The sequence below is a fragment of the Balaenoptera acutorostrata genome, chromosome 2 (genome assembly GCF_949987535.1).
Source record: "Balaenoptera acutorostrata chromosome 2, mBalAcu1.1, whole genome shotgun sequence".
NCBI lineage: Eukaryota > Metazoa > Chordata > Mammalia > Artiodactyla > Balaenopteridae > Balaenoptera > Balaenoptera acutorostrata.
Window position 1 is genome coordinate 52,431,313 of NC_080065.1, and position 26,256 is coordinate 52,457,568.

General features: G+C 38.6%; 1 protein-coding gene across 8 annotated transcripts in view; it reads left to right on the forward strand.

Moving 5' to 3' along the window:
* The first annotated feature begins 5,893 nt into the window (after positions 1-5,893).
* KIF2A (kinesin family member 2A) overlaps positions 5,894-26,256 on the forward strand; it is a 76,977-nt gene continuing 56,614 nt past the window's right edge. For all 8 annotated transcript variants that reach the window (XM_057539743.1, XM_057539746.1, XM_057539745.1 and 5 more), the window contains exon 1: positions 5,894-6,234. In XM_057539743.1, the coding sequence (XP_057395726.1) occupies positions 6,171-6,234 (64 nt within the window). In that variant the 5' untranslated portion in view covers positions 5,894-6,170. The remainder of the gene's footprint in view (positions 6,235-26,256) is intronic.

The window sequence follows — 26,256 nt, forward strand, 5'->3', positions numbered from 1 at the left end:
GGTTAAGACTCTGTGCTTCCACTGTAAGGGACATGTTTGGATCCCTGGTTGGGGAACTAAGATTCCACATGCCATGCAGCAAGGTCAAAAAAAAAAAAAAAAAAAAAAAGAAAGAAATATATGGAATAGTATATGGCTATTAAAAATTATAAGTAGATGGACATATGGACTATAAAAACACACTGAAATAGTTATAAGAAGTGAAGTCAAGCAAAACAATTATTTTAAGAGACTAAATCTATAATGAAAAAAATTTTTATTTCCACTGTTGTAAAATGTATTTACTATGGCCTAGCTAGGCTCCACTCACAGTATATAACATATAGTTTCGATTTAAAGAAGGAATTCAAACAGCCATAAAAGTAAGTATGCATATTAACAAAGATTAGGGAAATAAGGTATGTTTGGGACCTTAATATTTACTGGAAAATTTGCTTTCTGTAAAGTTGATTACATCAAAACAGCAACCAAAAAATCAAGTGCTATCCTTTAACAACAAGAAATATTTCAGGGAAACCTGTTCTCTCTAGTTATACTTGACTTAGACTGAATACATTGAAAAAACTAACACCGGCCATAGTTTTTTAAAATAATGAGGATGTGTAGCACACCATCAATCACCTTGTTTTACATCACTGATGCTCCATGACAACTCTATAAAAGAGTTTACTAAGTTCCCGAATTAATAAGAACTATGTAAGGATATATAAATGATTTTCAGTTTGGATATATTACTACAAATGGTGAAAAGACCACCTCCTGTTACTTATGAGTTCATACTCATCAAATTACTGAAAATCTGGTGTAAGGGGAAACCTCTACACTTCCTATACTTGAGAGGAATTAGTTATGTAAATGACAATTAAGGCAAACGTGTCATTAATAAGTATAAAGATTAGGAATACCTCAATGTAGACAATGATGGAATATGACACCACACTATTTGATATTTCTAAGTGCTAAGATCTAAGTTCAATATGGACCTTAAAAGGCTTTGTAAATTAGCTTTGTACCAAAAGCTTACTGTTAATACAATCCAATACACTATCAAAAGGTATAAGTGAAAGTATACTATCAAAATAAGTTTGATAAGTAGACTATCAAAAAGTATACATGGGGGCTTCCCTGGTGGCGCAGTGGTTGAGAATCTGTCTGCCAATGCAGGGGACACGGGTTCGAGCCCTGGTCTGGGAAGATCCCACATGCCGCGGAGCAACTAGGCCCGTGAGCCACAACTACTGAGCCTGCGCGTCTGGAGCCTGTGCTCCGCAACAAGAGAGGCCGTGATAGTGAGAGGCCTGCGCACCGCGATGAAGAGTGGCCCCTGCTTGCCGCAACTAGAGAAAGCCCTCGCACAGAAACGAAGACCCAACACAGCCAAAAATAAAATAAAAAACAAAAAAATAAAAGTATACATGAAAGAATTATAATGAAGAAGGTGGACTAGGTAAATAACCAATCAGTGTCTATTCAGTACCCAGTCCCTACGTGGGCGATGTATAGAAAATATCAAATTATGGAAATTCAAGGGTAATCAACTGGCTCTTAACCAGTTATATATACACCTCAGAATCTCCTGATGAGTTTTTAAAAAACAGACCACATTAAGTTCCCCCCTGGAAATTTTAAACTGTTAGGCCTGGAGTAGAGTTTGTGCTTACGTATTTTTATTAAAATATTTCTTAAGTGCTTCTGATGATCATGGCTGGGGGGAGAATCACCCAAATAGGACAGTCATTATAGATTAGATTGGGTGGAGAAAGCACCATAAAGAAGGGAGACTACAGCTGTGCCTTGCCACATAGAAAGGCTTTAAATAGAGCAGAGTAAGGGACTTCCCTGGTGGTCTAGTGGTTAGGACTCTGTGCTTCCACTGCAGGGGGCATGGATTCAATCCCTGGTCAGGGAACTAATCCCCCAAGCCATGTGGCACAGCCAAAAATAAAAATAGAGGAGAGTAAATCACTTACTATATGAGCAGAAACCGAGGCAGGAACAGTATCGTTTGGGAGAGAGCAGGTAGGCCATTCTTCAATGAATTCAAGGCAAATAAAGATGGTAGTGTAGCGGGTAAAGCGGGGCGGGGGGTGACGGTGGTAGTGGTGGGATTAATTGGGAGATTGGGATTGGCATATATACACTAATGTGTACAAAATAGATAACTAATAAGAACCTGCTGTATAAAAAATAAATAAATAAAATTCAAAAAAAAGATGGTAGTGTATACTAAATGAGGTAATTACAAGTAACTGTTGACTTTAAAAAACTGTAATTCAGTAGAGGATTGAATCCAGATTTAGGGGTTAGGAAATGAATGAGTGATGGGGAATCAAGGTAGTGGGTATTTAAAGCAGGCATTTGAGAATTTCGCAGGGGAAGGAAAGTAAAAAATAGAATGGAATTTATATAGGAAGAGAAGGATCAAAAGAAGATTATTTTTCCAAGACAAAGGAGCCTGAAAATGTTTGCAGGCAGGAAGAGAAATCCAACAGAGAAGAAAAGAGCAAATATTCAGAGCGGGTAAAATTGGGATTTATATCTCCCAGGTGTTTTTAATGTATTTGCTTAAGGACTAAAATATATTACAATAAAATTACACCAGTTTAATTAGAATTAAAATTTGAGTAAATTTAATGGGAATGGGAAACACTGACAACGGAAAACTCTCCAAAACAGCACAGGACAGAAAGGAGACAACAAAGTCAAAGAGTTTCTGTCAACTGTATCCATTTTCTTCATTTGATCCTAGATCCACAAACTTTGTGTAACTGAGAATAGATGCAAACCCTGAATGGAAAACTTCAAGTAAGAAGATGTAGACACGTCTGTCTAATTTGAGCTAGAACTGGAGCCAAGTCATGCCTCTGCTCTTCCCCAGGGGAGCAGGTAACTGGTTAAGGTGAGTGTTGGCTTCTGCTTCAAATCCTGCTCACTGGCTTAACAGCCTCTTTCTTGGAATAATCTCTTAACGTTTATGTACTAATGACCCCAAAGCAGAGAAAAAAATTTTTTAATCTAGGCCTTATAAAGAGATTGGCTTGGCTCGATGACAGTAACTATGATTTTTTTGAAATGGTTTATCAACTCAGGATAGGGTAGGACAACAGCAGCCACTATTAATAGGATATGACTTGATGGAAATTATCCTTGAGCAAGATTATTCTGTCAGTTAAGTTAGGATGGACTCGAGTGGGTAAAAGAATACAGACAGGTCTGTAAAGCTCTTGCTATCCTCTCAAATGTGAGGTGTTGAGGGCCAGAGGCAAATTGCAAAGTGTGTTTAATTTTACATCACTGGATATAAAATTTGAATTAATGATTTGAAGATTACAGTAGAGTACTAGGTTATTTTTTGTAGGGTGGTTTACTTTGTTTTTTTTTTTTTTTAATTTTTTTATAGCTACTTTATTTATTTATTTATTTATTTTTGGCTGTGTTGGGTCTTCGGTTCGTGCGAGGGCTTTCTCTGGTTACGGCAAGTGGGGGCCACTCTTCATCGCGGTGCGGGGACCGCTCTTCATCGCGGTGCGGGGACCGCTCTTCATCGCGGTGCGCGGGCCTTTCACTATCGCGGCCCCTTCCGTTGCGGGGCACAGGCTCCAGACGCGCAGGCTCAGTAGTTGTGGCTCACGGGCCCAGCTGCTCCGTGGCATGTGGGATCTTCCCAGACCAGGGCTCGAACCCGTGTCCCCTGCATTAGCAGGCAGATTCTCAACCACTGCGCCACCAGGGAAGCCCTGTTTTTTAACTTGATTATAAATACAAAGTACTATCACATTTTATTTCACTTGACCCTCATGAAAACCTCCCACAGGTTGCAAAGTATGTGTCAGCAACCATGATAAAACATAATATTTTATGAAGCAATTTTAAATTTAATAGGTGTATAGCTTGATTTCTTTGTTTTCTTTAAAGAATTTGCAAACAAATAAATAGATGCTGTATACCTCAGTCATAGAAACATCAGGGAATGAGTTCTACTAGACAGAAGCTCAAAGAGTTCAGATAAAACTCTCAAGATTATTATTATTTTTTTTCAATTTTAGTTCTGCTTTTAATGGATTTCCAGACTTGTTAACAGATCTTAACAAAATTATGCCCAAACAAAATAAATACACTTTCCTCTCCAATTATAGCCTTAAGAGCTTACGTTAACTGTAAATAAATATATACTGATGCCTAACTTGCACTTTACCAAATTAAATAGAAACTCCTAGCAGGAAAAACAAACGTCCAAAATAAGTCAATTTTATCCAACCCCTGTGATTAAGAGAGCAATATATATTGTAGACATGCATATACTTAGAAATTTGGATTTGAGATTTTTAAATGTAAATTAACCGCAAAGAAACATGCAACCAAATTTGAAAGCTGTCCTTGAGCTCAGCATAATCATTTTATACCTTAGCTAAGTCTTTATGCTTTGGAGGCCCTTTAGAAATATTAAGGGTGTTTATTTTCAATTTTTTTACAATTCCATCAAAAAATAAAGTTGATATGAAATGGATAAAGATTAAATAATATGTGATGAGAAAAACTCTCAAGATTATTTAAAAAAAAAAAACCTGAATCTTGATTTGCTCAAATCTTATTTTGAAACAGAGGTCCTGAATTGAGATTTACAGTAATGTCATTTCTGGAATGTAAAAGTCGGTTATTTTCTAACTTGTCTACCCAGTGTTTTTTTCATAGACATTATTTTTACTTTAGATTGGATCTAAGAAACTTTCTTCTTTTGACAACTATGCCTTTAATATATTCAAGTTACAAACGTAGTCTGAATCTTTCAACAATTCTTTTAGGATCTATTTGACTTGATTACTTACATTAGGTTGAAAACTCTAGCCATTTGCATATATCCACACACGCACTTAACACACATATATCATTTCCAATTTTTAACTTTTAAAACTGTTAAGTTTTTAGTTAATATTACAGGGAGATGAACAATGACTAGAGAAAGTAGGGCATGATAAGTGTGTTTCCTCCATATCAAGTCCTAATACTAGAAGCAAAAGTCACACGTTTGGAGGTTTGTTTTACACAGTCCTGTAAACATGGTTTCCATGGTCCCTGTCCACATGGCCTTCCTGCTCTGCCAGGATGAAGAATCCCACTCTCCACTTGCTGATGTGGTCAGACTAATCAAGTGACTGCAGGAAAGGCACCTTCCTTAGTCAACCTTGTGTCTGCCCTCTGTCCTTGAATCATAGTTACTGGTTTTATAGTCCAGTGCAAAGTCTTGAACCCTACAGCAGAGACAAGACACCAGCATTGGATGCATCATAAACCGAGCAGTCAAGCCCCGCCCCCCCGGCCCCCATACCACAGGGTTTCTTTTTGAGTGGCGATGAGCTATAAGTCAAAGCCATGAAAAAAGGACCTTCATTCTGACCTAGGATGGGTGACACCTCAAAGGTGTTTCTTCTTTTCTTCCACAACTGGATGGGAAACCTTGGGACGGTTACTTGGACAGGCCACCTCTAAGTAGCAACAGAGGTGACACTCTCAGATGAAACACTGCACCCATGCTGTCAATGGCCGACCCCTAAATTCATCCCTCAGCCACGCGCTCCAGCCGGAACGCCCAGAAACCACAGGGTCCTTAATCCATTCCAGCAACAGCGCCAATTTTTGGAAGCCAGAGAGGCCGGATGGCACCGGGCCGCAGGTTCCTGCCTCTTCCAGGCCGCCCGCCGAAATCAAACGAGGCGCAGACTCGCTGCGGCCCGTAGACCGCGCGTTCCGCTCTCTCTGCCGACCTCACAGCGGGCGGGGCTGCCTCGAGGCAGCCGGGAAACACAGGCAGAGGAGGAAGAGACGCGGGAGGAGCGCTCTGCGCAGGCGCGCGGCGCCCCGCCTCCCTAGCGTCGGCTCCAGGGCGGGCGGCGCGGGCCCTCCCACTTTCGCCCGCGCCGCCTCACGGCCCCGGCCCTCGCTTCACCCCGACGCCCCGGCGTGCGCGTCCTCCCGCCGGCCTGCAGGCCCGGGGCCTCCGCCTGCCAGCCCGCCGCTGCTCTTCGCGGCCCCGGCTCGCGTTCACGCTGTCGCCCGGGCCGGCGCGGCCGCGGGCAACCGCTCCCCCTCCCACACCTACCCCGTCCCCTCCCCGCCTTTTCCGCCCTCGCGTCCCCCTCCCTCGGCCAGCCGCCGCTGCTCCAGATGAGGTGATGGCAACGGCCAACTTCGGCAAGATCCAGATCGGGATTTACGTGGAGATCAAGCGGAGCGATGGTGAGCCTCGCCGCCGCCCCTGCCGCCCGGGCCCAGCATTCGGGCGTGCACGGAGAGGACGCGGGCGCCGGCTGCCTCATTGATTACTCCGCCGCGCAGTGGGGGCGGGAAGGCGGCGGCGGCGGCGGCGGCCGCGGCGGCGCTTTTGTGTGTGGCGTGTGTGCGAGTGAGGCCAGCTTGGGGTCCGCCCCGGGTGCCGCTGCAGTGCCGGGGCGGGGAGGGGCCCTTCGGGGGGCTGGGCTGGGGGAGGCCGGCGGGGAAGGGCCCGGGTGTAGCGGGCTGCGTCTCTGGGGGCTTCGGGCGGGCGCGCTGGCGGGTCCCGGGCCGGGAGCCCTCGCTCCTCCCGCGATCTCCATCCTCCCCGGGGACGCCAGCCCCGGGGGTGGGGGCAGCGGGCTCCGGTAGGGTTGACCCAGCCTTGCGTCTCACCCCGGCCTTTTCATTTTCCGGCCTCATCTCTGCGGGGGTGGGGAGAGCGTGAAGACCAGAGATTTCAGTATTTAGGGAACCGACTGCTGGTTCCAGGCTGAGGTGGGGGAGAAAGGCCAACCCCGCTGGTTTAAAGTGTCTGGCTGTCACGTTTCTTCGTCTGTCGTTTCTCGAGCATGCCTCTTTCTTTTTTGCTAGTCCCTTCCTTGGAAGAAGGATGCGGAGCTTGTCGTGCTCGGCCATGAATAAGGGTGCGGGTATAAATGGGGAGAAGTATTCGATAAGCTTCTCAAAGGTGATGAGGCTGAAAGGGAAGGAGCGGGATGAGCCTAGTCAGTGCGAGGCACTACTGAGAGGGTGGGGCTGGGGGACCGTCTGTTGATATTTTCACACCCTCCGGAGAGGTAACCTAGAGGAAAGTGTAAGAAGAGGTGGAGTCACGGGCTTAATTAAAATTAGAAAGAGAGAGAAAGCCCTAGGCTTCTGTATCTTTCTGTAGGTTTCTCTTGGGGAAAATGTTTTATGTCACTAGCCAGCCAGGCTTGGAAATAATTTATATTGTAAAGGAGAAAACGCATGGAGGGGGATAAATTATTTTCTTTCAATCCAAACATTGAAGAAAGCAGAGGTGTGTAATATCGCGAGGTGTGCGGTGTTCCTTATACCGTACCTTTAATTTGTGGCTTATTATCATTTAGCCTAGTCGGTGGTAACTGTTGCTGGTACATCCACACCCTCTTGGTTTCTACCAGGTTTGACCAAGTTATGTGAAGCTGAGATTGACTTTCATGTTATCTATGTGATGTATTGGAAGACCTTGTATAGCTGATGATTTTTTCCCCTTCATTATATTTGACATAATTTGTGTTAACAACTGGAAGCATTATTATCCTGTATGTGAGAAGATGAATTATACCACTTAGAGCTTTAGAAGTTACCAGCAACACTAGTGGGAAAGAGATGTCTCTTTTACTTGGGTTGGGGTTTCTTTATATTTTCTCTTCAAATAACTTTTCTTAAGCAGTGCTGTTAACTGCAGTTTCTTTTTTAGGTAAATGCAGGTTCACCGTATACTAGCAAAAGTAGGGTTTATATATTATTTTAAATTTGGGGGAGGGGCATAAAAATGTGTAAGTTCTTTACATTCTAAGCCTTTAACTATGATTATAGGTGTTACTGTAGAATCTATCAGAAGTATCATGATATTTGAAAGGTTTGGATAATTTTATATTTTCTGGGGTAACATCTTTTTATTTAAACGTATCGGACTGGAAACAATTTTGGTTTGTGGGGGGGGTGGTTCTAGGATAGAGGCTTTTAATACTCTTTCTGCCTTAACCTTCTGCCTGTACTAGAAACCCAGACATGTAAGAGCTTTGTGTTCTTACATAAGTGCAAGTAACCTAAAATCGCATTTCAAAGCAGTTTGCCCTTGAGAAATAATGGAAATCATTATAATGTATATCATCTTAACTTATAGTCATGTACATATTTATGCTCCTCAGATGCATGGTAGGGTTGAAGGTAGCAGATAAGGAGAGAGCTTGAAAAGAAGGGAATGATCATTTGCATTGGGTGGTGGTGTTTCACAGTAGAAATTGATGTCTGGGAGGCTCCCCTCAAGCTTATGTGTTTTAGATAAAACAGTAGTGGTCATTGTAACAGAAATAAACTTTGTAGTTGGTTGAGCACGAATGTAATGCCTGAGACGGTGGAAACCACACGATGAAGAAGGGCTGCTAGACTGCTGTTAACTGGTGACTTGATGTTTTTCTGCATGCTTGCTAATGGTAATCCTTGTCCTTGTTTCCGAGCATGCTTCTCCCATCCGTTATGTTATATTAAAAGTATATATATTCCCAGGTAACTAAAGTAGACTTGTTACTCTCTTTCAACACCCTGCTCAAAACTAATCCCTGCTAAGTCTTCATTGATTACTAAAGCTGGATGGCCAGTCAGCCACTGAATTCCTAAGTCATTAGGAGACTCATGAGACAGCATATTTCCTTAAGTATTAATATTTGGGTACATTTTTCTTAATATTATGTTTTCAAACTGACCAGACAAGGGGTAGTGTGGAGAACGCAATTAAGGGATGACAGCCTCCCCATGCCCACTTCAACCAGAGCCAGAGCATCAAGGAATTTTAAATTCCCTGAATTCATCTGCGTATCCCATCGTGTTCCTAGCTGAGTTCCTTGTATTTAGTTTTTGAGCAAATCATTCATTATTGGATTTTGGTTTTCGAACATTATTTTAATTAACCATTAAGATGAAGTCTTACCTGGAAGGGAGACCCTTGCCTCTGTGCTCATCCTGTGAGCCACTTCCCTCTCTACCCCCCATGCCCACCACACCTCATACAGGCCTCTTATTCAAGATTCCCAGAGTTGATTGAAACTGAGTGATCTGTGAAGGCTTGCTGACTCTTTTGGTATTCTAAGATTAGAAGTGACAGAGGTTAGGCTTGGACTCCTCAGATTATCCGTAGCCACAGGAGATAACCTGGTGTGAAATTGGACTGGTTTCTGGAAATGAACACTCATGTTTATTTTCTTGCATGTGTCTTCCTATTATCTTTCTGATTCAGTTTCTTTTTGGAATCTAATGACCCTGAGAACTGCAGTCTTAACTGTTGTGTAACTAGGTAGTTTTCATTGGGAGACGCACCCCCCCCCAAAAAAAAACACTGTGCACTGTTAAAACATTCCTTATTCGTTCTACAGTAGCTGTGACTATTGTTTGGGGGCTGGGGGAGTGATGAGATATGTTTTGAATATTTTGAAGCTGCAGCTATGATGGGATTGTTCTTTGGGGTCTCTTAGTCACAGGGTTGATAAATGTGATCTGAAGACAATCATACACTATTTCAACCAGACAGATCCTTGGAGATGATCCAGTTCTCATTCTTATAGATGTGGAAACTGAGTCCCAAGTCACTATAAGTGAGTTGTCTAGATTCATACACCTTCATACAGTGGCAGCCAGGAACCTGGCTTACATAGCATAGAAACCATACTATCAAGAACTGTGACAGTAGAGGAAGAATTCTCTATTATTTGGGAACCATATACAGCTTTCTACAGCCCAGTAAAGATGTAGGAAATTGCTTCTCACTCATGGGAAAGCCACTAGAGAGCAGTATTATAGAGCCCAGTTGGAATGATCCAGTAAAAACTGTTATGGTATGTTTACTAGAAGGTCACAAAACTCAGAATTGTGGGAGAAAAAATATTCCTGTGTCTTAATTAAATGGTGAAAAGAGTGCTTTAATTAAGCATCTGAAATCGGAGGAAAGTGAAGATTTCAAAGGACCCATCAGGAATCTTCGAGTTTGGGGCAGACAATCTTTAGAAAAGATTTTAATGACTTAATTCTCTACCTACTTTGCCACATATATTCTTCTGCTAGTTCATCTTTACATGTCGTTATATAGCCTTTTGGAGAGCAGACTGAATTTAGGTAATAAAAATGGACCACATAGCAATATAGTTCCTTTTGGTACAGTCATGTGATTTTGATTATGAAGTGGGTAGAATGGAGGAAATTGTGGACTAGTGATTTCTTTTTACATGGTGATTAGCATGATGATGGTTCCATATATATTATATATATATATATATATATATATATATATATATATTTTAGGTCTTCATAGTTTTCCAAATAGGTTATCTAATTGGATCCTCACAGAAACCCTATGAGGTAAGTAGGGTAGGGAGTGGCAGATTCATTGTTTTATAGGTGAAGAATCTGAGGCTGGATTACTTGCAAAATCACATGGTTAATTAGAGGCATAGCCTGGACCAAAACCTAAGTCCTTTTACTCCTAGCTCTTTACTAGCTCCCTTTAGTCCTAGCTCTCTTCAAATGCTGGCAAATGTTTGCTGATGATGGTATGAAGTTGATCACTTTGTGTACTTTGATTTTTTTTTTCTTTTTTGAGATATGAAAGCCCCTTTTGCTCAGATAACCTACAATTAATAATGTTGCTTAAATTTGCCCTATTGGTGAGATCAAATTGATGTCTGATATTTTATTAACTATAAGCATTAAGATTCAGCAATCTAAGGCTTTAAAGCCCTTTTCAATAGTCAATCACTTGTTGCTTCCAGAACTACCACAGAAAGAAATCTATATTCATTGCCTAGTCACTTGATTCTTATGACAGAAATTTTGGAACTGTGGGGAAAGGCATGTTAACAAGGTTAACTTGTTTGTGTGTCAAAAATCTAGAGAAAATAGCAAAGAGCCAGTTAAGCTTGTGTCCCTTCAAATAGGGAAGGAGGCACAAGTGTGGAAAATCCAGAAAAAGATTCCTTGAGAGATCATCCAGACCCATTCTTTTTTTTTTTTTTTTTTTTTTCAGACCCATTCTTTCTAGTCACAAGTATACTTGTCATTAATATTACATTAATTTTTTGCAAAGCTTAATTTTTGGAATTAACCACCAACTTTGCTTTTAACACCTCTATCCTGTAACCTAAAATAATCTTTTAAGGTGTTTATTTGTTTTGATATTGTAGTTTTGAGCTTGAGAATAGATAACATTTTAAGCCCTGAGTAAAACTAATTTTCACTCTTCTGGTCCAATTGTGGAGCAAGTGTGGGAAGGTTGCTCTTCTATCACACACTAGCTCTTTTAATTAAAGTAGTACCAATGGTATTGTAGTGCCTAAGTGAAAATAGACATTAGAACCTCACCATATTAAATATTTAAGTGCTTGATTACACATAGTGGATGTTGTGCCATGTACGAGAACTAAATACAAGTTCATGGTGATTGGGATTTGTCTAGTGAAAACTTACGCAAAATGAAATGGAGTATCATTTCATTGTTGGTTAACCTTAAGTTTAACTTTTTGCTTCTATCTCCCAAGAGTAGAAGGAGGGGAGAGGTGTCCCTTTTAAAAGTTGTGCTTCTAAATCTAGTCCTGGGCTTTCCCATTTTGGGTACTGCTTGTTTTTCTCACTACCTACCTACTGCAATCAAGCTTGCAGTTCAAATGGGCATTTATTAGGGTGTGAGAGTATTTTGGTGTATAGACCTTAAATCATATCATGTCATATCACAAAATAATGTGACATTATGTCATATCACAAAATAATGTGATCTCATAATTCTGTTTTCTTATTATAGAGTTAATTAAGTATACTTTTGTTAACAGTCTGTTAAATATAGGTCATTCTGATATGTGTTGGAGATACAAAAAAAGAATAAGATACACACACTTCCTGCCCTCAGAAACAAATGATTGATAACAAAGTATGATTAGTACTGATAGAACTATGCCATTCTGTGTGTACATCATTACCGCTTACCTTTTTAGGTTTAGACTCTTTAGACTCTTGAAGTTATGAGTCTTCTGGATGGAAAATACATGTCATGCATGCTCTCCTTTTCACCTCCTCTTCCCATGACCAATATCCATTATCTCTCGTGGCATGCTTTCCTGATAAACCTATATATTCAGTCTCAGAATTCTTCTTAAAATACAGCACCACCAGTCCTGGTAGCCCTTGTCAGTCAATTGAAATTGGCATTATTTGTCATTACTGGCCTATTTTCTATTCTCTAATACTCATTTGAGTTTTGACTTTATAACTTTTAACCTTTGTTTTGATACTTAAAGGAATAAGGTTTATTCCATTTTAACTTTCTGGCAGACCAGTCCCTGGCAGCAGATTCCTCTCTAGATATCCTGTGCTGGGGTGCTTGTAAACGCAGGGACCAAGGAAGCAGATAGAGCCAGCTGACGGCGCTTCTGTGTGATCTGGGAACAGCCTCTTCACACAGTGTGGCCAAGGGACTATGAGAGTCAGGCACCTCCCTGGGCTGTATTTTACTTACTTTCAAAGACTTTTTCTCCAGGTTTTTATTGGTTTGGGCATTAATTTTAACCAGATTTCACCTATATAAAATTTTTTAAAGGAAGGGTTGGATCAGGATGGGACATACTTCTGGTGAAATTTGTTGAGTGTATTATGCAAAGAATGACCCCTTTGATTAGAACCCTTGGCCAGGAGCTGTCTACTCAGCCTCATCCAGATAGCTTGTATCTTCCATACTGCCACTTGAGTTTTGTTTCTTTCTTAAAAAGTGAATCCAGGTGTTAATCTTGATACCTGAAGGGATTTAACATTTGTGCCCTTTGTAAGTCAGTTGCTTTGCTAAATCCAGTATCTTGTTTGACTTTCATGACAACCCTATAATGTAGACAGTATCTTCCCATTTTACAAAAGAGAAACCCTGTGCTCAAGTGTATAAACTACTGTAAAGTGTTTAAGCCTCATGAAGGAGCATTTTGGATATTTACATTATATATATTGGTCAAGGCTATGTGGTAAGTGTATTTTTGGGATATGGGATATGGATATATTTAGAGAACATATTGGATAAATGTTATGGGAGTTCTGTTTCTAGCCTGGGTAGGATTCGTGTAGTGGTTCACAGCCCTGACTGCTTCTTAGAATCACCTGTGGGGCTTTGGAGACAAACAGCCAAACATAAACAACCCCCCACCTATCACTACTGGTATCTGGGTCCTTTGCCTAGAGATTCTATTTTAATTGCCCTGATATGGAGCCAGGGGCTCAGTATTTTATTTTAAGACATCTCATACGCTGGTGAAACTTAACTTCACACACTGGTGATTTCAGTGTGCACCCAGGGTTGTGATCCATTATTTTAGAAAAAGTAGCATCTCCTAACAGTAATCTGACAAAACCTCATGGCAAGTGAAGTTTTAATGATGGGAGGAAGATGACCAGTAGATTGCCTTGGGGGGAAGGAGGCATTCTAGGCCTGTGGCACAACATGTGAGCTGGAAATGGAGGGCTGTCAGGTAAAGGGCATTTAAAACAGGCATACCAGAGGGTGATAGATGAGGAAAGGAAGGAAGGAGGAGTAATCTGGGACACCTTATTAAAGACTTGGCAATGAAGGTAAGGTAAGGCATCTTGGAATTAATTTCTAGGACACTTGGAAACTACTGTAGGACTTAATCTCCTAAGAGCAGTAATAGGAGTTAGCTAGTGATTAGTGATAGATTAGAGGGAGAGTATTACTGAAAATGAGAACTATCAAGGATAAGATTGCATTAGTCAAGGAGGGTAAGCAGTGGTTAAGGAACAGATGAAATACAGAACACTGTAAAAAGAATTGATGCTATAGGCAATATATCACTTGTGCTGAATAAAGGGCAGATGTGTTGAAAGGAATGGACTTAACATTTGGGAAGGCTGAGTGTCGGTTATAAAATTTCTTCAATCTGTTTAATCAAGCTAATCCTATTCACGAATACAGCCTAGAGGACTGCAGAGCCACTGTACAATGTGCTATCAAAGAGCATCCAACTCAAGACTGTTCATAGTTTTTGCCACTAGTATCTTAAAAATAAGTGAGTCTAAGGTATGAGTCACTTCCAATAAATGTTTATATGTAGATCAGGAATTTACTTAAGCTGTAACGCTTTGCCTACTTAAGAAGGCTCAGTTATAGTATATTAGCCAAGACCCTCTCAGAACTCCTAGAAGAGAATGGGAAGGAAAAACAGTACTTAAAGGATCTGGCTTCGGCTCTTTAAGGGATGGAGTGTTTTGATTCTTAAAATGCAGCTGCTCTCCTTTACTTCTCCTTTGCTCTTATTTTTGGCCTATTTTTTTCTGCCCTGGCTTTTGCCTTCCCTTTTCATCCTCAAGATTCTGAATGTCATTTCAGCATTTAGAATCTCTTAACTACTATTTGCAATTTAGGGCTTAAAAATGGGTAAGCAAAGGATGAGTAGACAGAGCCCAGTGGATTTTTAGGGCAGTGAAATTATTCCTTATGATACTGTAATGGTGAATACATGTTGTAAATTTGTCAAAACTCAAAGAAGATACACCACCAAGAATGCACTCTAATGTAAAATATGTACTTTGAGTATTAATGACGTGTCAGTATAGGTTCATTGATTGTAATAAGTGTACCCCGTGTGGGATGTTGATAGTATGGGAGGCTGTGGGTATGTGGGGACAAGGGATATATGGGAAATTTCTGTACCTTCTGTCTAATTTTGCCACGAACCTAAAACTGCTCTTTAAAAAAATCTACTTTTAAAAGGGAGGGAGGTATGCAAATTTTGGACGTTAAAAGTCAGAGCTACTCTAGAAATAATGGACCAACTAGTGACAAGAATTTATAATATTTTAAGAATCAGGATCAACCCAGTAGGGTTGCAGTTAAGGTAAATTTTTGCTCTTCAGTTTTGTTATGCTTAGTCTGTTGGCCAATATGAGATACTTAGGGTTTGCTGACGAAATTTTTAAATGAGCTGTAGTGCAATGAGAGGATTCAGGTAAGCTTAGCAACTTTACCTCCATCTCTTTACTTTGGCCCATGGACATTTTGAGTTTATAGCTCAAATAGCATGACAATGTCCAAGCATTGTATTAGAAGCTTCATCCTTGAAATTGGCCAGGGTTTAATTTAAACAAGAGTTTACCTGTTCTAGTTAAACTATAGGTAATTCTTGATGTAAGATATGCATATGAAATCTAATTATGTCATCCTATGAAAAGTGAGTTGGGAATGCAAACAGCATTAAATTTTGCGGGGTGGGGAAGGTAGTATTTTTAAGCCTGTAGTTTACTATGGACTGCTAAAGAGAAATGGATATAGTGATTTACCTATATGGTTTTTAGGAAATTAGAACCAATTTGAGGCCCTAATTAATGAGGTAAGTCTTAGAATTTAGCCACAGACAGCTCTCTGATGAAATACTGCTATTGGTCAAAACTTGCTTATATTTCTACAGTGAGGAAATTGACTTGTCCAAGGTCATACATAAAGTAGCAAATATGAGATCAGAACATAGATTATCTGCCTCTAAAGTCCTGTACATTCTAATTCCTTTAGAGTTCTTTGTGTACTATGAATGTTCCAGGCATTGGAAGTCAGGTCATTAAATAATACTTTCTTTTTTTTTTTTTCTATAGTATAGATTGCCTTCAGGTGTTTTTATTAATCCAGCTAGCGTTTGCAGCATGACCATTATTATGAGTCCCTTCATCTGATGCCTTTGAGGGAATAGATACAGGACTTTCCCCTAGAAAAGGCTACTTTGTCAGTTACAACAGAATATTAAATAGCTATTGTACTCAATGCAGGTACTCTGGCTATATAATTTCTTTTGAAAAAAAAGTTCTAGGGACTTTCTTAGCGGTCCAGTTGTTAAGATGCTGAGCTTCCAGTGCAGGGGGCATGGGTTCAATCCCTGGTCGGGGGACTAAGATCCTACATGCCGCGCGGCCAAAAAAAAAAAAAAAAGTTCTAGACTATTCGAGTCTGTCTGCATTGCCTAAGTTTAGGCCCTCGCTCCCAGATTTTCCAAAGTTTGGACAAGTACATACGCTAGCATGTGAAAGAATGCTTCTTATTAGATGAGCAACTTTATTGTCAGGAAAATACAATATTAGACCTACTTGCTAGGAGTCCACTGGTAATATTGATGAATTGGGGGGCCTGTCTAGATTCAATGATCTTTATTTTTATGAAACTGTTCTTTGAAATTGTTTTCAGATAATATGTGTGTTGCATTTTTACAAATTTTTTTCCAGTTATAGGTGATATTGAGAGTTGATTACAGTATGGCCCTAGACGTTGGGATGTAGTTTTATTGAGTGATACACATCAGAAAGTCTACAAACAATAAATGCTGGAGAGGGTACGGAGAAACGGGAACCCTCCTACACTATTGGTGGGAATGTAAATTCGTGCAGCCACTATGGAAAACAGTATGGAGTTTCCTTAAAAAACTAAAAATTAACACAACATTGTAAATCAACTATACTTCATTTAAAAAAACAAAACAAAACTGAAAGTAGAGTTACCGTATGACCCAGCAATCCCACTCCTGTGCGTATATCCAGAAAAGGCAAAAACTCTAATTTGATGCATCCCAGTGTTCATAGCAGCACTATTTACAATAGCCAAGACATGGAAGCAATCTAAGTGTCCATAAACAGATGAATGGTTAAAGAAGGGGGTGTGTGTGTGTATACACACAGAATGGAATATTAATCAGCCATAAAAGAGAATGAAATATTGCCATTTGCAGCAACTTGGATGGACCTAGAAATTAACATACTGGGGAATTCCCTGGCGGTCCAGTGGTTGGGACTCAGTGCTTTCACTGCGGTGTCCTGGGTTCAATCCCTGGTTGGGGAACTAAGATCCCACAAGCCATGCGGCACAGCCAAAAAAAGAAATTATCATACTAAATGAAGTAAGTCAGACAGAGAAAGACAAATATTATATTATATCACTTATATGTGGAATCTAAAAACCAATATAAATGAACTTATTTACAGACTCACAGACATAGAAAAAACTTATGGTTACCACAGGGGAAGGTAGGGGGAGGATAAATTAGGCGTATGGGATTAACAGAAACACACCACTGTATATAAAATAGATAAACAACAAGGATTTACTGTATAGCACAGCGAACTATATTCAATGTCTTGTAATAAGCTATGATAGAAAAGAATCTGAAAAAGAATATATTTGTATGGATAGCAGAATCACTTTGCTGTATACCTGAAACTAGCACAATGTTGTAAATCACCTATAGTTAAGTTAACAAGAAAAGGAAAATTCTTGGTGTAAAACTAAAATGTCACTAAGGTTTAAAAAAAAAAAAGAGTGATACATTTCTTTTAACCTTACATGCTCTTTTGGATTTAATTAAGAGCCATTTCTTAACTAAATTAAAATTAAATAAAACTTATTTTCCTCCTACTCCTCATACCTTTCCTTCTTAATCTATGCAGTTGCATCCTTATCTCTTCATTTTCTAGATGTTGGTGTTCTTCAGGGCTTGGTCCTAATTCTGCAGTACTTCTTGCACAGTATTCTCTCTGGGAGAACTAAATGCTTCTCTTCACCTCAGGCTAGTTGAAGACACATACTGTTTGTACGTCTAATGAATTACTAATTATCTCCACTTGGATAGCTCATAAATACCTCAAATTCAGCATGTCCAAAATTGAACCCATTCCCCATTCCCCAAATCTGTTTCTTCAGTATCTCTCATTACTTTCATTCACCCTGTTGCCCCAGTCAGAAACCTAGATGTCTTCCTTGATTCCTTGTTCTGTCTTGACCTCGTTTCCTATCATCAGGTTCTCTTCACTGCTCAAGTACCTCTTCAGTCCTTACATTTTTTCCATCCCTCTACTATACTTTGGTCAGGCTAGCATTATGTCTCATCTGTACTGCTGCAACAAATTCCTAATAAATTCTTAAGGTCTCTCTACCTTTGGTTGGTTACTCTTTCAGAATAACCTTTCAAACATGATCACCTGCTTAAAACTTTCTGATAACTTCCTTTACCTCTCTTACCCTTTGAATTAAAAAACCCAGCTCTGTAACATAGGTTACTGTAGACCCTGAACAATCTGACTTTCCTCTCCAGTCTCATTTCTTGCCACTTACCTGAGGCACTCCAGACACTGAGCTCTTAGAACTTGTACCTAACCTATCTAACTGCTGTTGCTCTTTTTTTGTGTCTGCTAAACACTTCATCCTTCTTTGATTCCTAGACCAGGATGGGTCCCCTGCTTTATGTTCTCTGAGTCCCCTCTGTTTACTCTGTCAGAACACTCATGGGACAGTATTATGTGTTTAATTGTCTCTGGTCAGACTCAAGTTTCAGCATATCCTCAATGCCTAGCAGAGAACCTCCACACCCTTAATAAATTATCTGTTTGCTGAACCAGTGATTAAATGAATATCTAGCTGTGCTGTTCTTTCACTACTCTGTCTATTCAAATTTTGACATTCTGGTAAAAATTGATTTGTGTTCATCCTCCAGGCATCAAGAGTATGACATAACAAAGTATGTGTCATTGCTTTTAACGTATACTCTCTTTTTTAAATTTAATTACCTGTTTTGAATAGCAACGTGTGTAAATGTGTACCTTTTCTCTACAGACGGCATATTGTACACACTGGTGCTTCTTAATTTTATTTTCACTTAATAATAACAACAATATCGTGGAGAACCTTTGAGTACATAAATAACAGTCTCATTCTTTTTCTTTTTTTAATTTTTATTTTATATTGGGAGTATAGTTGATTAACAATGTTGTGTTAGTTTCAGGTGTACAGCAGAGTGTTTCAGTTATACATGTACATGTATTATTCTTTTTCAAGTTCTTTCCCCATTTAGGTTATTACAGAATATTAAACAGAGTTCCTTGTACTATACAGTAGGTCCCTGTTGGTTATCTATTTTAAATATAGCAATGTGTACATGTCAATCCCAAACTCCCAACCTGTCCCTCTCCCCCTTCCTCCCTGGTAACTGTAAATTCGCTCTCTAAGTCTGTGAGTCTGTTTCTGTTTTGTAAATAAGTTCATTTCTATCATTTTTTTAGATTCTGCGTATAAGCGATATCATATATTTGTCTTTATCTGACTTACTTCACTTACTCATTCTTTTTCATAGCTGTATTTTATTAGTGATTATATATACCACAATTAAGATTATGCCCATTCTGTAGCTGCTGTACAGCTAGTATTGTACTGAATAATCTTGAGCTTGTGTCATTTTTTACATACATGACTACATCTGTAGGATAAAGTCCTAGAAGGAGAATTGCTGGGTCAGAGAATTGTACATTTTAAGTTTTGATAGATCTTGCCGGTTTGCTTCCATAGAGAGTGTGTGAATTTACCTTCCTATCTGCAGAAGTGCCTGTTTCCTCATACCCTTGTCCATACAGTGTACAAACATACGTTTTTGAGGTTTGTTAGCTTGGATTATGAAGTTCATACTGTGCCTATAGAATGTTTTTTTTTTTTTTCTGAAGTTAAATGGCCCTTAAAAGATAACAGGTTTGGGCTTCCCTGGTGGCGCAGTGGTTAAGAATCTGCCTGCCAATGCAGGGGACACGGGTTCGAGCCCTGGTCTGGGAAGATCCCATGTGCCGCGGGGCAACTAAGCCCGTGCGCCACAACTACTGACCCTGCGCTCTAGAGCCCACGTGCTGCAACTACTGAAAGCCCTCGCGCCTAGAGTCCGTGCTCTGCAACAAAGAGAAGCCACCACAGTGAGAAGCCCGCGCACCGCAGCGACGAGAAGCCCCAGCTCGCCGCAACTAGAGAAAGCCTGCATGCAGCAACGAAGACCCAACGCAGCCAAAAATAAATAAGTAAATTTATTTTTTTTAAAAAAAGGTAACAGGTTTAATTTTTAAAGTGTTTATGAGGTCTGGACATATAATGAAAAACATTCAAGTTCTAGTGTGTGATTATGAGAAGAAAGTAATTTTTTTAATTAAAAAATTTGAAAAATGGACATTATAGTTTTTAACCTAATAAACTTGAGCAGCCTTACTAAATAATAGTTTAGATTGGGAGCTTTGAGACTCTGAATACAGTTAAATAGTTTATGCTAATGAAGTACTTGCCTGTATTTCTATCAGTTTGTACTTAGTTAACTCCCTTAAGTAAATTGTCTCGCTATTGAGGGCCGAATCAATAAACTTAATCTCTATAGAGACAGAAAGTAGATTAGTGATTGCTTATGATTGTTAGTGATTATTGGAGGAAGTGGAGGGTAATAGCTCAAGGATAACAGGGTGTCTTTTTGAGGTGATTAAAATGTTATAAAATTGACTATGGTAGTGGTTATAAATATCTGAATATGCTAAAAACATTAAATTGTATGCTTTAAGTGATGAATTGTATGTTATGTGAATTATACCTCAATATTTTTTTTAAACCTTTTCTTAGGCCAAAATGGTGAATTGTTATTTAAATTTGCATTATTACTGGTAAAGGTGAAGTTTTTTCTTTTTTTTTTTTTTACTAATTGTAATCTCCTCCTATTTCTAAAATGGTTTTCTTGGGCTTGATTGTACTGTGTTATATGAGTTCTCTTCTTTTTGAACTATTCTTCTTAATCGCCTGAATTCATTCTCCTTATCAACTTCTTAAATGTTAATGTTTCCCAGAGTTCTGTCATTGATCATCTCCTATTTCCCTGTGTTCTTTTTAGTTAGTTACCTACTTTTTTAAAAAATTGAGGTGTAATTCACATATCGTGAAATGCACCCTTTTTAGGCAACAAAACAAAAGTAAACAAGTGGGACTACATCAAACTAGAAACCTTCTGCACAGCAAAAGAAACCATCAACAAAATGAAAAGACAATCTACGGAATGGGAGAAAATATTTATAAACCATTTATCTGATAAGGATTTAATATCCAAAATATTTAAAGAATTTAATAGCAAAAAAGAAATCTGTTTAAAAAATGAGCCAAGGATTTGAACAAACGTTTTCCTAAAGAGGACATCTGTATAGATGGCCAGCAGGTACATGAAAAGATGTTCAGTATCACTAATTATTAGGGAAATGCAAATCAAAACTACAATGAGATATCACCTCACCTGTTAGCATGACTATTATCAAAAAGTCAAGAAATAAGTGTTGGTGAGGATGTAGAGAAAAGGAAACCCTCGTGTACTCTTGGTGGGAATGTAAATTGGTGTGGCCACTATGGAAAACAGTATGGAGGTTCCTTAAAAAATTAAAAATAAAACTACCATATGATCTAGCAATTCTACTTCTGTGTATTTGTCCGAAGGAAACAAAATTCTATCTCGAAAAAAATATCTGTATCCCTATGTTCATTGCAACATTTTACAATAGCCAAGACATGGAATCAACTAAAGTGTCCATCATGGTTGGATGGATAAAGAAGATACAAGGTGTGTGCGTGTATATACATATACACAATGGAATATTACTCCACCGTAAAAAAAGAATGAAGTCTTGCCTTTTGCAACAACATGGATGGACCTTGAGGGCGCTATGCGAAGTGAAATAAGACAGTGAAAGACAGGTACCATATGATCTCACTTATATGTGAAATCTAAAAACAAAACAAAGCAAAAAGCCAAACTCGGGTGCCTAAAACAGATTGGTAGTTGCTAGAAGTGGGAGGTGGTGGGGTATGAAGGGGTAGGTGAAATGGGAGAAGGGGATCAAAAGGTACAAACTTACAATTATTCAATAAATGTCATAGGATATAATGTACAGCATGGTGACTATAGTTAATAATACTGTATTATATATTTGAAAGTTGCTAAGACTGTAGATTTAAAAGTTCTCATCATAAGAAAAAAAATTTGTAGTTGTGTGTGGTGATGGATGTCAACTTATTGTGATCATATCACAATATATACAGATCATTATGTTGTACACCTGAAACTAATATAATGTTATATATCAATTATATCTCCGTAAAGGAAAGGAAAAAAATAAAATTCCAGATGAGGGGGAAAAATTCGCCCTTTTAAAGGGTACAATTCAGTGATTTTAAGTATATTCCCAAAGTTGTGTGACTATTATCACTGATTTCAGAACATTTGCATTGCTCCAAAAAGAAACGCATACACATTAGCAGTCACTCTGCATTCCTCCTTCACTCCAGCCCCTAACATCTACTAATCAACTTTCTGTCTTTATGGATTTGCCTGTTCTGGACATTACATATAGGTGGAACCATACGATATGTGACCTTTAATGTCTAACTTCTTTCACTTAGCATAGTCTATGCTCAGAGTTTATCCATGTTGTAGCATGTTTCAGTATTTTATTCTTTTCTGTGCCTGAATAACAATCCATTTTACTTATTCATCAGTTGATATTTGAGTTGTTTACAGTTTTTTTGCTATTGTGAGTAGCATTCACCTACAAGTTTTTGTGTGGACATATGTTTTTTAGTTTCCTTGGGTGTATATATATATATACCTAGGAGTGGAATTGCTGGGTCATGTGGTAACTCTATGTTTAACATTTTGAGGAACTGTCATACTGTTTTCCATGGCTACGCCATTTTATGCTCTAACCAATAATATTTGAGGGTTCCAGTTTCTCCACATCCTTGCCAAAACTTGTTACTGTCTTTTATTATAGCTATCCTCAAGGGTGTGAATGTGCTTACTAGCCATTTGTATATCTTCTTTAGAGAAACGTCTCGTCAAATTCTTTGCCCATTTAAAAAATTAGATTATTTATCTTTTTATTGTTGAGCTGTAAAAATTCTTTAAATATTCTGGAAACTGTTTTATATGCAATGCAGATATTTTCACCCATTGTATGGGTTGTCTTTTCCCTTTCTTGATTAGTATCCTTTGAAGCAAAATAGTTTTTAATTTTGTTGAAGTCCAATTTATCTTTCTTTTCTTTTGTTACTCTGCCTTTGTTATATCTAAGAAACCATTGCCTAATTCAAAATGTGATCTACTTTTATGTTCTTTTACTTCTGTAGTCCTTTCCATGACCTATATCACCTAAAATATTTACATATGTTCTTCCTTGATCCTAACACCCATTCTTGACCTTTTAACATAGAGAGCAGATTATTTTAGCATTGTTAGCAAGTATACTGCAGTTTTTTGATACAGGATTAATAAGGCTTTGGGATGTATTGGAATCCTAGTTGTGAAGTCATCTGTCTTTGTTACAAGAGTTGAAGGGTTCCTATTATATGTGTAGGTGTGCATATGTAGTATAATATGTCTGGGATTTAGAGGAACCATAGTAAGACAGCACAAAATCAAGCATAGAGAGCTACGTGGGAAGTAGGGTTTAAACTTGAATTATGGTAAAGATGATTTATTTTGGTTTGGTTTCTTTCATGATCCCATCCTCAATATTATTTTAAAACAGATCAATGGCATGTAGTTCAGTTTATTAAAAACCCTTCCAGCTGTACTAAGTCGTCTGGGAAAAGAGGAAAATAAATTCATAAGAAGGTATTTCTTTTTAAAAAGAGAATGTAAAAACCCCATAAAATTACATCTGCATACATACTGAAGTTAAATATGGATGAATTGATATGATATCTGGGATTTGCTTCAAAGTAATACAGTCGTGGTGGGAGGAATGGCAATAGGATTGGCCATGTGTTAAAATTAATGAAACTAAATGAAGAGTATTTGGTATTTATAGTATGTTTGTAATTTTCATAATAGATTTAAAATTTTTAAATAAAAACTTTTTAAAATGCCCCCTCAAACCTAATCTTTCTCTTTAGTTTCAGATCCACCTTCTAGATATTACCACATGGATTTCCTGCTGGTATTTTTAATTAAACTCATCAAAAATGGAATCCATTGCCTTTATCTCCAGATTTCTGTATTTTCTGTGTTCCTTATGTTGGTTAATGGAAGCACCACATACCTGGTCTCCCAAGACAGAAACTTCAGACACTGCCAACTTCTGTAATTCCTTGAAGATTTTTGCTCCTGACTCACTGTTATTCTCTCCTACCCTATTCCTATCATATTTTTTGGTAATTGCATCATTCATATATAGATAATCTTTCTAGTACCCTCTCCTCTCAGTTCTTTGAACTGCTTCCTCCCTCCCTCCTTCACTCCCTCTCTCCTTCCCTCCCTCCCCCATTCCTCCCTCCCTCCCCCCATTCCCCCCTCCCTCCCTCCCTTCCTTCCTTCCTTCCAGTCATCTTACCCTTGACCTTAATTAGCTAACTATATTCCTGACATCTTCATAATCTCAGTTTCAAGCATCCCAGTTTTCAGTCACCATTCTGTCTTTCCAGCATATTCCCTCTAGTATCCTGACTCCACTAATCTTTTGACTCCACCAGGATTTATAATCCTACTACTTTTTATTGTTCCTATCTTTCCCTCATGAACTCACTTTCTAATAAACCCTCCCTTATATGTGTGACTTAAACTCCCTTGCCCCCTCTCTTGATCGGCAAAACCTCAGATCACTCCCTTCTACATGTTTTAAACCTCCTTGCCCTTTCTAGGTTGTCTGAAAATGACTGGAGGGAAAAAATCATAATTATGCTTACTGGTCACAATTTAAATTCATGGCTACTTTCCTTGAATGAGCAATCATATCTCTAGCTTCATTCTTTCCTAGCTGACTTTTGTTGTAAAATCCTTAGTGTTTATTTACTCACCCACACTCTCAGCAGATGACCTTGCTTCCCTTTTCCCCACTGAGAAATATAAGCTATCAGAAAAGAACATTTACAAATCTGGTGTATCTAACCAGGTACCAGTATCTGCACCTGTAAATCTGCCTTCCTTACTTTGCCATGGATAAACTTTCTGTTCCCATTTTAGGCCAGTTTCCTTTACTTGTTCACTAGGTCCTATCCCCTTTCACCTGCCCAAAATTACTACTTCATCAGTTCTCTCTTTGTGCTGTATCAATATGTTCTTTTTTACTGAATTATTTCCATCAGCATATTGGAATGTTATTTCTGTCATCTGAAAAAGTGGTAACTCTTAATCGCACTTTCACTTTTAGACATTGCTTTTATTTTACTTGATCTGTTAACAGCATTTGACACAGTTGATTCATTCTCTCTTCCTTGAAATACCTTCTTCACATGACTTTTAGGACTTTACTCTTTGGATTTTCTTCTTTTTCTCTGGCAACTTCTTGATCTTCTTTGCTGGTATCTCATTAACTCCCTGACTCTATACATTGAAGACCAGGATGTCTACCCTCATTCTCTTGGTGATCACATCCACTTTCCTTGCCTTAAGTACTGTCTATATCAGTGTTTTTCAAACCTTTTTTCATTATTGCCCTTCTCCAAAGAGCCGTTTTAGATTTTTTCCCCTAATCACACTGTCCCATGAAACTTTGATACTACATATACTCTGTATTTGTTTATGTGTTATGTGCTTCTATGACTCTACTTTTCTTTGTATACCTTTTGCTCTAGCCACACTGAATTTGCTATTCCACATTTTACCTTAGTGGTAAAAGGGTTTAAAGGAGTGATTATCTGTTCTCTTAATCCACATTGGCCAGGCATTAAAAGTAGAAATTTCCCTGGGTTAGAGCCACTACCATCATAGGTTTCCATAGTAGAGTGGAGCAGAGATTGATTGTGATGACAGATTCCTGGGAGAAGTAGTGACATTGCAATCAGGGATTGAGATTTTGGCACAAGGCGGGGAATGTGCCCTATTTATCTTTGTATTCCTACTTCCTGATTATGTCCTCTACCATTTGAAAGAGGACATATTAGTCTGCATAGGCTGCTGTAACAAATAATGTTATAATGCTTTATAATGTTATAATGTTAAATAATGTTATAATGTTACAATGCTTTATAATGTTTTTGGCAGCTTTCTGAGTTATGTTTAAATTTTGTTAATAAATATATGCACAGATCTACATTGCCTGGGTTACTGCTGTTGGAAATGGTTGAAAAACATTCCAAAATATCCCTAGCTCTTGTTAGGATGTATTTAAGCATAACAGAAGATGATATGTACATGTAGATAAAAAAAGTTCACAGAATAATGCAGCTCTATTGGTATGGAATTCCCTTTTGAGTAAATAGGAATTTAAGCCAGAGAGCAATTAGATAGCATTGCTCAATATATGCAGCAGGTGTCTGTGAAAAGTAGTTCTTCAAAACTTTGGATTAGTGCTTGCTTCGGGAGCATGTATTCTAAAAAACTTTGGACTGTCAGCAACATGTTATTTTAACACCACCACTATAAAACTTCACAAATCTTTTATTGTTAAACAAAT